The sequence below is a fragment of the Mauremys mutica genome, chromosome 1 (assembly GCF_020497125.1).
Source record: "Mauremys mutica isolate MM-2020 ecotype Southern chromosome 1, ASM2049712v1, whole genome shotgun sequence".
Taxonomy (NCBI): domain Eukaryota; kingdom Metazoa; phylum Chordata; order Testudines; family Geoemydidae; genus Mauremys; species Mauremys mutica.
In genome coordinates, this window is record NC_059072.1 from 172,288,664 (window position 1) to 172,302,275 (window position 13,612).

Genomic DNA, 13,612 nt, shown 5'->3' on the forward strand with positions numbered 1-13,612 from the left:
TGACTTGAAAATGGGACTTAGGGTCCTGAGTCATTTGGATGCTTTTGAAAATTTTACCCTTGGTGTTTATAAATGTCAGGAGTTTTCCTGCTAATCAGTAAACTACTTGGTGGACATTTAAGGGGAAAAGTTTCAAGATCCTATGCTAAAAGGCCCATATGAATACTTTTATATGCCCCACACAATCTGCTCAGCTTTCTTCTCTTGTCTGTTTCGGTTCTGAACATCTTCCTTGAATATTTATGAAAAGTTGAAATAGCTATTTGATTATACAGAAGACAATCAGTTTCTCTGTGCTTTCACAAGCTTTACAAGTGTCTTGATGTATTTGTGAGATATTCATGATTCTGGCACAGCTGAGCATGAGTGGTTCATACATCTTGTTTAATCATTAAGGCAGGAGATTTTTTTCCCTGTGAAATTTATTGGAACAATATTTTTGTGCATAAAAATGGCTGTTACCAGTTCAGGCTCTTTTTTTTTTCTTTTTTCTTTTTTCTTTTCTTTTTTTTGGGCTGGCTTCACGGTATAGGTAGTTCCTAGTACAAAGAGGCTAAAATGATTGTTGATCTTCTTTTAGCTTCGTGCCTTTACACAATGATAGGATATGCGATTATGCTGAGGAAAGCCCATTTTTTATTTTGTCCACTCTGAGCTCAGATTTTACTTGGAACTTAATTTTCCTGGGGGAAATGACTTAAATTCTGAATAAGTGAGATTAAGGATCTAGTATCTGAACCAACTTATATTGTATTTTTAAATGTACCATGGAGCTGTTGAAACACCCCAAATTCTCAAGTGATGTAGGTGTTCTATCATATTCAGTCAATCCTAGCAATGTTTTCCTCTGCTTAGTGAGGCTGTTCTTCACAAGCTTGATGTCAAAAATCTTGCTAAACTTGCATCTGGCACAGATTAAAAAGTCAGCCGAACCTTTTGGTTTTTTTTATACTAAGTCACTAGGTTCTGTGGGATTCACTGGAAAAAAAATCCAAATGGCCTGCTCACATATCATGATTAGTTTGGCAGGGCTGCAACCTGATCATGATAAGGCTCATTTCATACAAGTGTGAGATTCAGCCAATCTTGGCTCTTTTTTTTTAACCCATGAGATCTGGAAGGTAGTTGTATATAATTATTTAAATTATTAACTAAGGGTGGTTGCTTAGATTTGTTCTAGAGGTGTTAAAGAACTTCTTTCTGGGGTATAGATACCTTAGACTTTATTTTTAGACTTTTCTTTTGAAAGATATCTTATGTTGACTCCATCTGTCATGGAGTCACAGTAGTGACTCCATAACTAAAGTTGGAAGAAATTGCCTTTATTTCCTGTTGCCCATGAGCTCTACCAGTTTTCAGTTGTGAAATACGTATCCCAGTGAAAACTCTGCCTACTGTCCTGTAAATTGCAAATGCACCTGCTCATTAGAGGTTCACTGGGCTGTCCACCTATATTGTATAGACCAGAGACCATTTCCTTCTACACATGATTTCACTCCCCTGCACCCAACTATGGGATGGATAACATCAAAGACTTGAAGCTGCATATAAAGGCAGGAGACTTTTTTCTATATTCATCTTGAATATGCAGGCCAGAGACTTGCCCTACCATGCATCCTCAACAGATGGTCTGATATTGCCATATACCTGTTACAGGCTAAAAGGGATAGTACAAAAGACAAGCTGAATGAGGTAATATTTTATTGGACCACCTTCTCTTGGTGAGAGAGACAAGCTTTTGAATGCTTCTCTCTCACAACAGAAGTTGGTCCAATAAAAGATATTATCTCACCCACTTTCTCTCTCTAATATCTGGTGCCCGACACAGCTACAACAACACTGTATAGTACAGAAGACATCACCGGTCAGAAAAGGACAGTATAATAGTGATATAGTTATGCACATGGAAAACATCAATATCTTCTAAATGGTAACCCATAGGCTTCCCCTAATAATGGAATGGATCAAAGAGCATGTCCCTACATCCTTTCATTTTGTCACCCTCAGACATTTGTGCTCCTGAAAGCTTCCCCACCTTACAGTGAATGTAATTTAATCCCAGAATATATTGGCATAGCCATCCTAACAGTCATCTTCCCTATAATCTTGGGAAAGCAGGGGTAACTGCTATACGCTTTCTGTTTTGTTGTCCAGTTCTCTGTGATACTAAGCTGGATCCATTAATCTTCTGTTGCATATTTTAGTGGATCTGTGAAAGGGTATACCATAGATGATTTTAAAATGACATTTTCCATCATGTAACTTCATGTATATATTTGTGGTTTTAATTAGCTTTGCCCCTAACTGTCAAATATAATTATAGTTAAAGAATTACTGGCATGCAAACAATATGCATAGTCAAGCTGCTTATAGAAATACATCTTGCTTAAGGCCAGCTCTGTTTCAACCATAGTTTAACAAAACTGTTTTGTTTTATATTTATAGGGACCTGATATTTATGTGGAGTAAACTGCAGCTTAAATCTAACCCTTCGAAACAAGTATTTGTTGATCAGTGCTACCAGCTTTTAAGGATAGCTACAAATGTCAGAGTAATTTTCCCTTTCATGAAAGTCATTAAGGATGAAGTAAGTGATTTTTTTTTGCATCACCAATTTGACTTAGTCATTGCTACCTCATTTTCTTGTGTGCTGGTCCATTGCAGCAAAGGGGGAAAGAAGGGATAGCTAGACAATATTAATTTCAAATTAAGTCAGGACCCAAAAAACCAGCTAAAAGAACTTCTGGGTACTTCATATGACCCTGAGTTCCCTTGTCCATTGTTGTGGTTTTACAAATGCACTTTTTCCTATTATTTAAATTGTTTTTCTCTCATATTTGTGTGGGCTCCTCCCAACCCTATAGAAATAAGAGGAAATTGACACAACAGAAATGGCAACATTTACAATAAATAAATACACAAAGTAAACAAACTAGAAAAAAATAACTTGGTTTCTAATGTACTACTGTTCTCCTAATCTTAAGTGTTGTAATGATTGTGCTTTCATGCAGAAATCTGATAAACTGTTTCTTTTGGAGTTCCTTCAGCAACAGCCACTCTACAATAAGCTATAATGGGATACTACAACACTGTATGTGGCAGTAGATCAATACAAGTAACTTGTCTGTAGCACACAGAGAGGAGTTAAACTTCCAGTGATCTAAATGATTAAAGCATCTGTAGATTTACAAAAGAAAATAGGAATGAAAAAATTGTAGACTTATATTTCTCACCTAGAAGATGGGTTTGGCTGATTTCTTTAGTATTTTTGTATAAGATCATTTTGCAGTATTTTTGTTGGGTTTTCTTCATTTTGGCAGAGATTCAGTTGTCATTTTGATTAAATAGTATCTTCCATATAATTGCTTTCCGCTTGGAATAAATGTACCACCATTTATTGTTAATGGCTTTCACTGGGCCTCTCATACCTGTCCTGTGTCCGTTGGCATCCTAATTCCAGAAGAGCACATCTGCTAAAGCTGTTTGAAGCACTTTCCCAAGCAAGCTGTATATGTTTACCATTCAGGAGGCGAATAGAGATTTTTGAATGGTCTCAAGGCAGATATTATCAGTTAAATCAGTAGTTGCCAAACTATCATCGATCAACTACAAGTGGCCCCTACATCACTTGCTGGTGGTCTGCAAACACCTGACTGGTTACATGGTGCTGTTTTCATAGTTTTTATTAAAAGGAGCTAAAAGTACTCTAAATGCTTTTCTAATACTCCTTTGCAATGTAAGCAATTGCTATAGTTGACAAAAGGATGTTACTTGTTTGCCGGTGGGAGAGCTGATGACCCATACAGTCTTAAATGAGAGAAAGTGATCTGTGAGACAGCCTCTACTAAGATAAGGCCCACCCTATGTACATTTGAGACCCCTCGAATTAAGAAACAGACACAATTAATTGTAGCCTTGTTATTGGCAATATAACTGCTTAAGAATTGGACTATTTAATGTAATGTGGTACTACTTACCTTTGGCCAAACAAGATTCTAAGCAGAAGACATGGTAAACTTAATTGGTTCTCTGCCTTTTTATCTGTAGCCAAAGTATTGATCTATTTCTTTTAACCTGAACCTTGAGTTTGTATGATAGTGGCAGTGTCCTGAGGGATTATTAATTCTTTGGCAAGGAATCAAGCCTGGATCCTAGAAAAAAGAAAGTACTAGAAACTCCACGCAAAAGAGCTAATAGAGTAGACCAAGATGCTAAAACACATTTTACTTCAGACACTCATTTGCTGACATTTGGTACCAGCTTCAGCCTGCACTTGTCCTATACGCTTTCCCATGTCTCTCAGAAGTTTGTAATAAAGTGCAACATTGCACATCCTAATGTGCCAAATAGCTCAAATTCCACATCTAATATCTGACTAACTTTACAGCTGACAGCAGATTTTTATAGTAGCAGGGGACTGCATTACGTCTTCCTGGCATTCTAAGACTTAGGTGCATGAAGAGTGTAATCATTTTTTTCACTTGAACCAGAGTAAACCTATTTTACTGTTACAGAATAGTTATACACAAGGGAAACAATTCGTTAATGTTCACCATGTCTTGACTCTAAGTAAATAGTCCAAAAAATATTCCTGGTGGTTCGGTTAATCTGGTACTGCTCTGTTAGTAAGATTTAACTAAACACTCAAGTGCTATTTAGATTTTTAAATGCCCCAACCAATATGTGAATATGTATGTACTTGTTAATACATAGATATTGAAGGTGTATGCAACATATAGCTATAATAAAAACTTGTTCCCAGATTTTTCCTTAATCAAAATATTTTATATCTCAGATAGGAGGCATTTTCAGAAACACATCTTAATTATAAATTTCAGTTAAGGGCCTAGCTTAAATTTCAAGTGATTAGCATTTTTCAGGGTGATAGCTCACCGTTTCTGAAATGTCAGGCCATTATGATACGTCAGTTTGGGCACCCAAATCACTTGTCACCTTTGAAAAGTTACGCCCACATTTGTAGTTTTCATTTTTTATGCAGTACAAGTTAAATGAGTCAAAATGGGGACAGGTTTAGAGAGCCCAAGCTTCTGCAAACCTTGACCAAAACACTGCATTATATTCTTCTTTCCCTCGAGTCTGTGAAAGCATATTTAGAATATGCTCAGTTATATTATGAAATACAGACCAGTTAATCAGGATACGGATGGCAGAATAGTGTTTTGCACCATGGTCCTTTGCGTGCAGTTCTCTAAACTGAAACTAAAACATGCCCAAACAGTTATCCTGCTGTCTCTTTGACACACAAGTGTGCAGTGCAGAAGTATCCGAAACTTTGTTGACAGCACTAGATATGCAGCCTGCAGTGCAAGCCAAATGTTATGCTCAGCATAGCTGTAGTTTATTTTATTGCTTTATTTATATAGCATTTAATAAAATCTGCTTTTGGAGATCTTTGCAAGTTTAAACATTTACATTCACAACTGAGATGCCTTCTGAATTCTACTTACCTTTGAAATATTTTAATACAAAGTTATGTTGAAATTCAAGTATTGTTTTAGAACTGAATTTTTGTTGCTCTTGCTTTATTTTGCATTCAAACGTGCCTCTGTCGCAAGCCAACAATAAAAGTAGGGGATGATGTATAATTAATCTTAATTTCTTTTCTGCAGGTTGGAGACGATGGTTTGCAGATTTGTGTTGAAATATGTGGCTGTGCTCTGCAGTTGGACCTTCGTGATGATCCAGTTATGAAATGTCTCATATATAAAACGATTGCTCATTTTTTGCCAAATGACTTGGAGATACTCAGAATTTGTGCGCTTTCTATCTTTTTTCTTGAGCGCACCTTAGAATCATATTACACTGTTGAGCATCTATATAAATGTGCAGATGAAGAGTATAATGAGCACACTAGTTCTGTTCAGAACCGTGTACGTTTTGAGTTGCTTCCAATTTTGAAGAAAGGTTTGTTTTTTGATCCTGAGTTTTGGAATTTTTTGATGATCAAGCAGAATTGTTTATCACTGTTGAGGGATAAAGCATCTGTTGGTTTAGGTGCAAGTACACTGGTAAATTCTGTTGCTAATACAGAGAAGCCGATGGAACGTCGGGCTTTGAGTGAAGAAGTCTCTTTAACAGATCTAAGTAATGGAGAGCTTGACCCTGAAGACCTCTCTGAAGACCAATTTAAAGGTCATGCCAGAAAGAACCATGTAGCTCTTGCAGCATCTAAAATAGATCATAATGTACCAAGACACCGTTGTGCGTTATGCAACAGGGAATTTCTTGGTGGTCACATTGTGAGGCATGCACAGGCTCACCAGAAAAAGGGCAGTTTTTCATGTGTAATATGCTGTAGGAAATTCAGGCAAAGAGGAATCATGCTGAAGCACTTAAGGAATCATGTCAAGAAAATACAAAGACAGCATCTTGCTGCTACCCATCACGATGATCAGGAAACCCCTGCTTTAAATGAAGTAAATTGCTCTCATGCATCCGTCTCTTTTGAAAATGGGAATTCTAACAGTTCTAAAGATAATGAATCAGAGGTTGCAGTAGTTCCAAGTACTGATATGGAAGTACAAAACCATGACCAGGAATTGGATGTGGCTGAAAATCATGTAAGCCAACAGGATAATGTTGTTGAAAATGGCAGTTGTGACAGCTGTTTAAATAATACTCCTGAACCTTTAACTACAGAGAGTTTGCCTGAGGGTGGCGGTAGCCCAAGTCAAGAATCTCCTATACTTCAGAGAGTAAATGGAGCTTTGTGCTCTCAAAAGGATCCGGATGTTATGGATCAAGAAGGTAACTTCAAGTGCCCTGCCAACAGTTGCATTAGAGTGTTTAAAAAGATAAGATTTCTCAATAAACATGCAAGAAAAGCTCACCCAGCTGATCTGAAGGTGCAGCAGCATATAATGAAGTGGAATAAAGGAAAATGTCGGTTCTGTCAGAGAAAGTTTGCAGATTCTCAGCATTTCATAGACCACCTGAAGCGACACGTATATCCAAATGTTTACTTTTGTTTACATTTTAACTGTAATCAGAGATTTAAGCTGTCCACTGAGCTTGCAGAGCATACGAAAAGTCACAGTGTTTTTAAAGCTCAGTGTAACTTTGCAGAGTGCTGCGAGCTTTTTGAGGAGCTTCCTTTGCTGTATGAACATGAGGCTCAGCATTATTTAAACAAAACAGAGTGTTCTGAAGTAAATGAAGAAAATTTATCAGATACTCTATCAGAGTCACTTTGTGGTTTTCAAGAAAAAGATGCATCTAGTAGCGAAAAAGAAGCTGTAGATTTACCAGTTCCAACTTGGAAGGCAAGGAAAGACTCTACAGAACCAAAGACATATATCCAGAGTATTGAGAAGAAAGCATACAATGTAATTCAGAATGGGAGTGAAAATTCATCTGATGTTACTGCTACAGTTTTAAGCTCGATAGACCAAAAGATGCCTATAGTACAGCCAAAAACTGAAAACTGTAATGTTCGTGACCAACTGGTCAATGGGCACATTGAACTGGAGCAGACTTGTTCAGCTTCATCAGATGCAGCTTTGGACAGAGTGGCAGATGAAACAAGGACAGAAAATGGGTCAATACCAGTTTTACAGAACAGCAATGATATACCACAAAACAATACTGCTGCAGTCTCTCAGTCACCTTCCAAACCAAATCAGACAACTGAAAACACTTCATATGGCTTAATTGTGACAAAACCATATGTTAGACCGTTGCCTCCAAGTTACCTTGATGAACGATACATTAGCATGCCAAAACGTAGAAAAACTGTAACTGATAAAATAGATTCCCATTCTGAGCAAGATAAAGCTTGTAGCAAATCAGCAGAAAGATTTAGATGTGGGAACTGCCTGACCACCTACTGTAACTCAGAAGCACTTGAGGCTCACCTTGCACAAAAGAAATGTCAGACGCTGTTTGGATTTGATTCAGATGATGAAAGTAAGTCTCTTACAATGCTTCTATATGTATACGTTTAGAGATAGAAACTAAGAGAAATGGTCCTTGGAAACAGGCCTCAAGGCAGAACAAATTTAAAAAAAGACAAATAGAGCACATAACCAATTCCAGTGTACTCGAACCTGTACTAGAATTGAATGGTAATGACGTGAATAAAAACCAAGTATTTTAATAAACCAGAAGATAGTTTGATTGAGTTTAAGTGTTTAGGAAAAGAAATGAGTTGAAAATCAGCAGACAGCTTTGATGAGAGCTCATTCAGACAAGACAGAGTTGGTTAGTTTAAACTATGCATTTTCTACTTGCATGTTCAGAACTAGGCATGTTGACAAACTGAAGCAAAATTCCAATTTAAAGCACTATTTGCATGGAAACAAAATGAAATCTAACAAACTTAATCTGTTTTACAGGTGCCTGATTAAATGTTGTGGGAAGATGTATCAATTGAGGAGTGGTGTGAGAAAACACTACATGAAGAAGCATCAGTTTGCTGTTTCCCAGATGGCCTTAATCATAAAGCAGACTCAAATTACTAAAGAAAAATGTGACCTTGATAAAAGACAAAGCACATTTTCTAGATAGAACTCACAGAGGACTAGTAGGAGCTGTGCAGGTTTTGAGTCCCAAAAGGTTGCTACAAACTCCCCAAAGTACCAGTTATCCAGAAAGCCCCATGAATTCCCAGTGTATGATCAAAGAACAGCAGCAGAGTGTGTCTGACATGAGCGCTTAAGAAAAATAAAACACTCTCACCTGAGCAGGCAGAGAAGAGAAGTGGCTGTTGCCTTAGAGAAAGAAACACCACTGTAACCTGTGCCACTGGATTAAAAAGTTGTAATAAGAGAAACCCTTCCTATCCATGCAAGTTGAAAGGGTCTCGCTCCACATTATTAAAAAGATTTAGTTTACAGAGACATTACATTTATGTTCATGGTATGGATAAAAATCTGATAGAGGAAATGGACATTCTTTTTTCAAAGTTTGTGTCTTTAACAACAAATCATGGAGGTCATTTAATAAACTTGTGTTCAGAATCCAAAATGAAGAGTGTAGAGAAAAGTCTAAGATGGACAGTGTGTACCAATAGCCAAAAAGTTAAAGTACAGAAGATAAAATGAAATTGTATCAACAGTCTGATATTAGATATGTCAGCTGTACAAGACACAATTCAGATGCATTTAAAAGCCCACTTAAAGTACCGTATATGGCAAAACTACACATACGTTAAATAAAAAGTCCCTTACAGATACTGAGAGATTTAACACAAGTAATGTGTACAGCAGCTGCTGGGACTAACATGTACAGATTGAGGCTAAAAAATAAATGTATGCACGGAGTGAAGAAAGGTGAATTTGAGCTGGAGTATAGTGCTAAAATATCCAAATATAAAGGTCCTTCAATTCTTAGTATGACTGATAGAAAAGCGTCTCTATTCAATTCTGTCCATGAAAAATGTGAATTAAATGAAGATAGAACAACAGAAGACAAAGCAAAGAATGTCAGTTATTAGCAAAAATAGATGAGGAAGAAACTCAGCACCCTGCAGTGATACAGCATTGAGTTTTGATTTACCAAGTAATGCTCTGTCATGTAAAGGAGGAATGGGAAAATGTTAACATGTCAACCTTAAAACACAGTACAGCCAGCAGTAGCAGTCTCTCTGAAAAAGTTGGTGGTCCTTATCAGAAACAAATAAAAAAGTTCAGCAATGGAAAGCAAAGTGTTTAAGTACTTTGGCCAGCAAAAGATTGCTGGTAAAAGTGACATCCAGAATTAGTCTGTAAGGATGGAAAGTTTCAATATGTCACCTCTATGTAACAGACATAAAGACACACACAACAAAAAGGCATTCCTGAGTTTTACTCATGAGGGTATTGTGCATCAAAAATTAAATTCTGTGCCAAAAAATTAAGAATTCTGCACACAATATATTAAAATTCTGCAAATTTTATTTGTGAAATAAATGTGGAGGCTCCAGCATGGCATTGGGGAGCACAGGAGGTGGTAGATCACTGTGCAGCTCCCCTTCCACTCCACGCTACGGACTCGGCGTGCACCCCTAACACAGCGCAAGGACAGGACCTGCCCTAAAAACAGCCCAGAGTCCTTCCCCTCCATGCCAGGTGCACCAGGTGTGGGCAGGCAGACTCAGCAAGGCAGGATCCAAGTGTGGAGGGGCTTAGTGTGGGGCAATCCAGGTTTGGGTTGAGAGATTTCTGTGTGGGGCAATTTGAATGCGGGCAGCTCAGTGGGGGATCTGGGTGTGGGAGAGATCTGGATGCATAGCAGCTTCTTGAGGGGGGTTCTGGGTGCAACGGTAATGGGATTCTGCGGGGGAGGGGGGTCCAGGTGAAGGTGGTTGGGGTTCAGTGTGGGGGGAATCTCAGTGGGGGCTCTTGGTGTGGGAGGCTTAGTGGGGGGTCAAGATTCTGGGAGAGTACAGCTCAGTGGGGTAGGGATCCAGGTGCAGCTGGTTGGGGCTTGGTAGGGTGGGATTTCAGGTGTTGGTGGTTCGTCAAGGTTGTCCAGGTGCAGAGGAAGTGGGTTTTGGGTGGGTGGGAGGTGAGGCTCGGCAGGAGGGTCTGGGTATGAGAGGGTCTGGATGCAAGAGAGTTGTGCGGATTGGGGAGCAGCAGCTCCCTGTACAGTTAACCCTCCCCCCTGCAGCTGAGGAGCGATGGGTGCTGGAAGTGTGGAGGAGTGAATTTTCAGAGCTTTCTACAGCCAGAGGAGAAATTGGGGTGGGTCTGACACAGCCCCAGATGCCATGCAGGGGAAGAGGAAGTCCCATCCTCCGCAGCCCAGCTGGGACTAGCAGCTGAACCCGGCACAGGTTTTCCCCAGCCCTGGCTCCGGCCCCCCAGTGATTTACTTTTCTGCTAGCTGCCCTGGGCACCTGAAACATATTGCTAGGCAGGGTCTCATGGTTGATCTTGTTGCTTCCCTGTCAGAAAATCATTTTTTCTGCAGGGAAGCAAATAAATCTGCAGGGGACATAAATTCTGCGCATGCACAGAGGCGCAGAATTCCCCCAGGAGTAGAGTTTTCATCAAAGGAGAATGTTGCAAGTGCTCAGATTTTCAACTACAATGAAAAATTACCCACTAACAATACTACCTTGTTTTGTAGATCATACAAACTGTTTATTTCGGGCCGTGCTTGGTGCTGTAGACTAGAAGCTTGGGTACATTCAGAGAGGCAGAAGGTATGGTTGATAAAAACAGTGGGCATGAGTCAAATTTTCACAGTAATCTAGGACAACACAGAAGGGCTTTCCCAGCTCAATTAGCTTGCTCGTTGAATGATTCATCACAACGTGTGTACAGTATAGTAAGGCAGTCAGCTTGCTTACTCAGCAGATTATGTAAGAATTGATACCGGTTAAAAATATGGATACAGGATCTGTTCATTGTAGCAACAACTCACATTTGCAAACATAGAAAGGTTTCATTGTAAAGTAGGCTGTTAAATATTTCTGGCACTTAAAACACTATAGTTGAAAAATGACTGCTAGTAATCCTCTGTAAAATCAAATAGATGTTCATGTAACTTCTCCCTCCTCTTCCCCTCACTTAGGGGAAAAAAAGAATGCTAACGCAGATTCTTACTACTTCAATCCTAGAAAATGCTTCTCTAACTTGGATTTGGCCAAAAGTAAAAGGGTATAAAATTATGATCACAGGTATGTGTGCATTACATTAATACCAACGTCTGGGGCACTTCTAGAAAGATCTGCATGACATTTGAGGCACCAAAGAACACATTTTTTGCTTTATATTTACAAGATAAAGTGCATCATGTGTATAAAATTTATTAGCTTTTTAAATAAATGAAACCAAGAGAACAAGTCAGTCAAATGCATTTCCATACTTCCACTTATCTACTGTAAAGTTTTTACCCAACTAACTTTTAAGAACCTGGTTATCTTCTTTAGAATATTCCCAGGCTCTCCTTTGTTTTTTACCTTCAGTTTTAGTCTAGTTAAATTGCTTAAATACATCTGGAAAAAATAAAGGTTTAGAGTCTTAAGTTATAAAAACTTGAAAACTTGGTCAGTAGATATGAAAAAAAAATTATGTATTAAATCTTTAAGTGTACTTAATCTTTGATGCTATTTTGTTGGTACTAAAGTGCCACGTGTTGCTTCAAAAACATGATTGGGATTTGTATTTTCTTGGTTTAAAGTGTGTAGCTTTTGTGCATCTATGTACATGCATAAAACTGTGACCATAATTTTTCTACCTGTTAAACTCATTTTTTGTTTAAAGATGCTTGTGTTGCACACAACCGTCTGTTTATATCACGTGTTCAGTATATATAATTTTGAAAAAAATCTAGATTTTATTTCACTTAGGTGAACACTTAAAGTAAGTGGCAGGTAACATTTTGAAGTACAGATTTCAGTTCAAAAGACATGTAGTTGTCCCTTCTGTAAAATGTTACCTGTTGGCATACTCAGTTGAAGTATTAAGTAACTATAATTTGAAAATAAAATATATTTCTAATGTGTGGGATTATTATACATGCTTTATAGGATTCAGAGACATTTAAGACACCATCCTAAATTGAGTTGGCAATTTTTAGAGTTTAAAAAAGTTCCAAATCTAGGATTTGGTTTTTTTCCCAAGACTAAGTGTCAGATTGTGTAATTTAAAATACACTTACTCCAACATTGATATATGGTTTTGATCCAGCAAAAAATGTGTAAATTTAAGCATGCAAATAGTCCCATTGAAGTTAATGGCAGTATTGATGTGCTTAAAGTTTATTCATGCACCGAAGTGCTTTGCTGGATCAAGGTCTATGTGCTTTTTGTGCAGATTATCATATTTTAATCATCTTCCTCCAACTGGACTTAACTTGGTTTGACTTGGTGGTTAGTTTTCTAGAGCTCATCTGTTACTACTTGAACCCACTCCAATATAAAGGTCATGTAAATTCTAATTTTCAAAAGTTGCTGCTTGATAGGCACCCTCCACAAATTGTGCTCAGTAGGTTGAAAATGGTCATATCTGTGGGGAAAGGTTACTGGTACTTGGGTTATTTAGCCATATTAATTTTAAAAAAAACTATAAATTGTATAGTTTGGATAATTTATAACATTAAATTTGTGATTTTAATATCACAGTGAAGGTTCAGCTGTACTCATTTACTTTTCTTGTTTAACATCAGTGGTATGGATGAAAGACTTAAAGGGGTAGTAGTGTTATTTTTTTTTATTTATTTGGTACTGTATAACACCTTTCTGACTAAATGCAGTGTATGCATTTTGGGACTCTGTTAATTTGTAAAAGCTATTAAAAGTTCAGCAAGAAAGGAAATCAGTGCTTCCTTGTTGAATGTTAAATTATTTTACTTTTCATTTATATAAGAGTACAAATTAAAACTGAGCCATCAAACTGCAATAAATCAACAGTAGTGTTTCATTTTAAAAACCTTTTTGTACTGTACATAGATTTGTTCAATAAAACATTGTCTTTGTTGTTAATATAAAGTGAGTTTGTGATCTTTTTGGGAATGTGCCTGATAAAATTATTTGACTACCATTACTTGGCACGCAATATGATACTATATAGTATAGCATCCATACAAAACTAAATCATCACTCCTCAGTCTGTCTATGGCAGTGGTTCTCAAACTGTGGGTGGGGACCCCAAAGTGGGTTGTG

The 13,612-nt window shown here is 37.7% G+C and overlaps 1 protein-coding gene across 1 annotated transcript in view; it reads left to right on the forward strand.

The window, feature by feature from the left end:
- ZNF654 (zinc finger protein 654) overlaps window positions 1-10,237 on the forward strand; it is a 57,908-nt gene extending 47,671 nt beyond the window's left edge. Inside the window, exons 7-9 of the mRNA XM_045001912.1 lie at window positions 2,446-2,587; window positions 5,631-7,926; window positions 8,355-10,237. Coding sequence (XP_044857847.1) covers window positions 2,446-2,587; window positions 5,631-7,926; window positions 8,355-8,362 — 2,446 coding nt within the window. The 3' untranslated portion in view covers window positions 8,363-10,237. The remainder of the gene's footprint in view (window positions 1-2,445; window positions 2,588-5,630; window positions 7,927-8,354) is intronic.
- The last annotated feature ends 3,375 nt before the right edge of the window (window positions 10,238-13,612 follow it).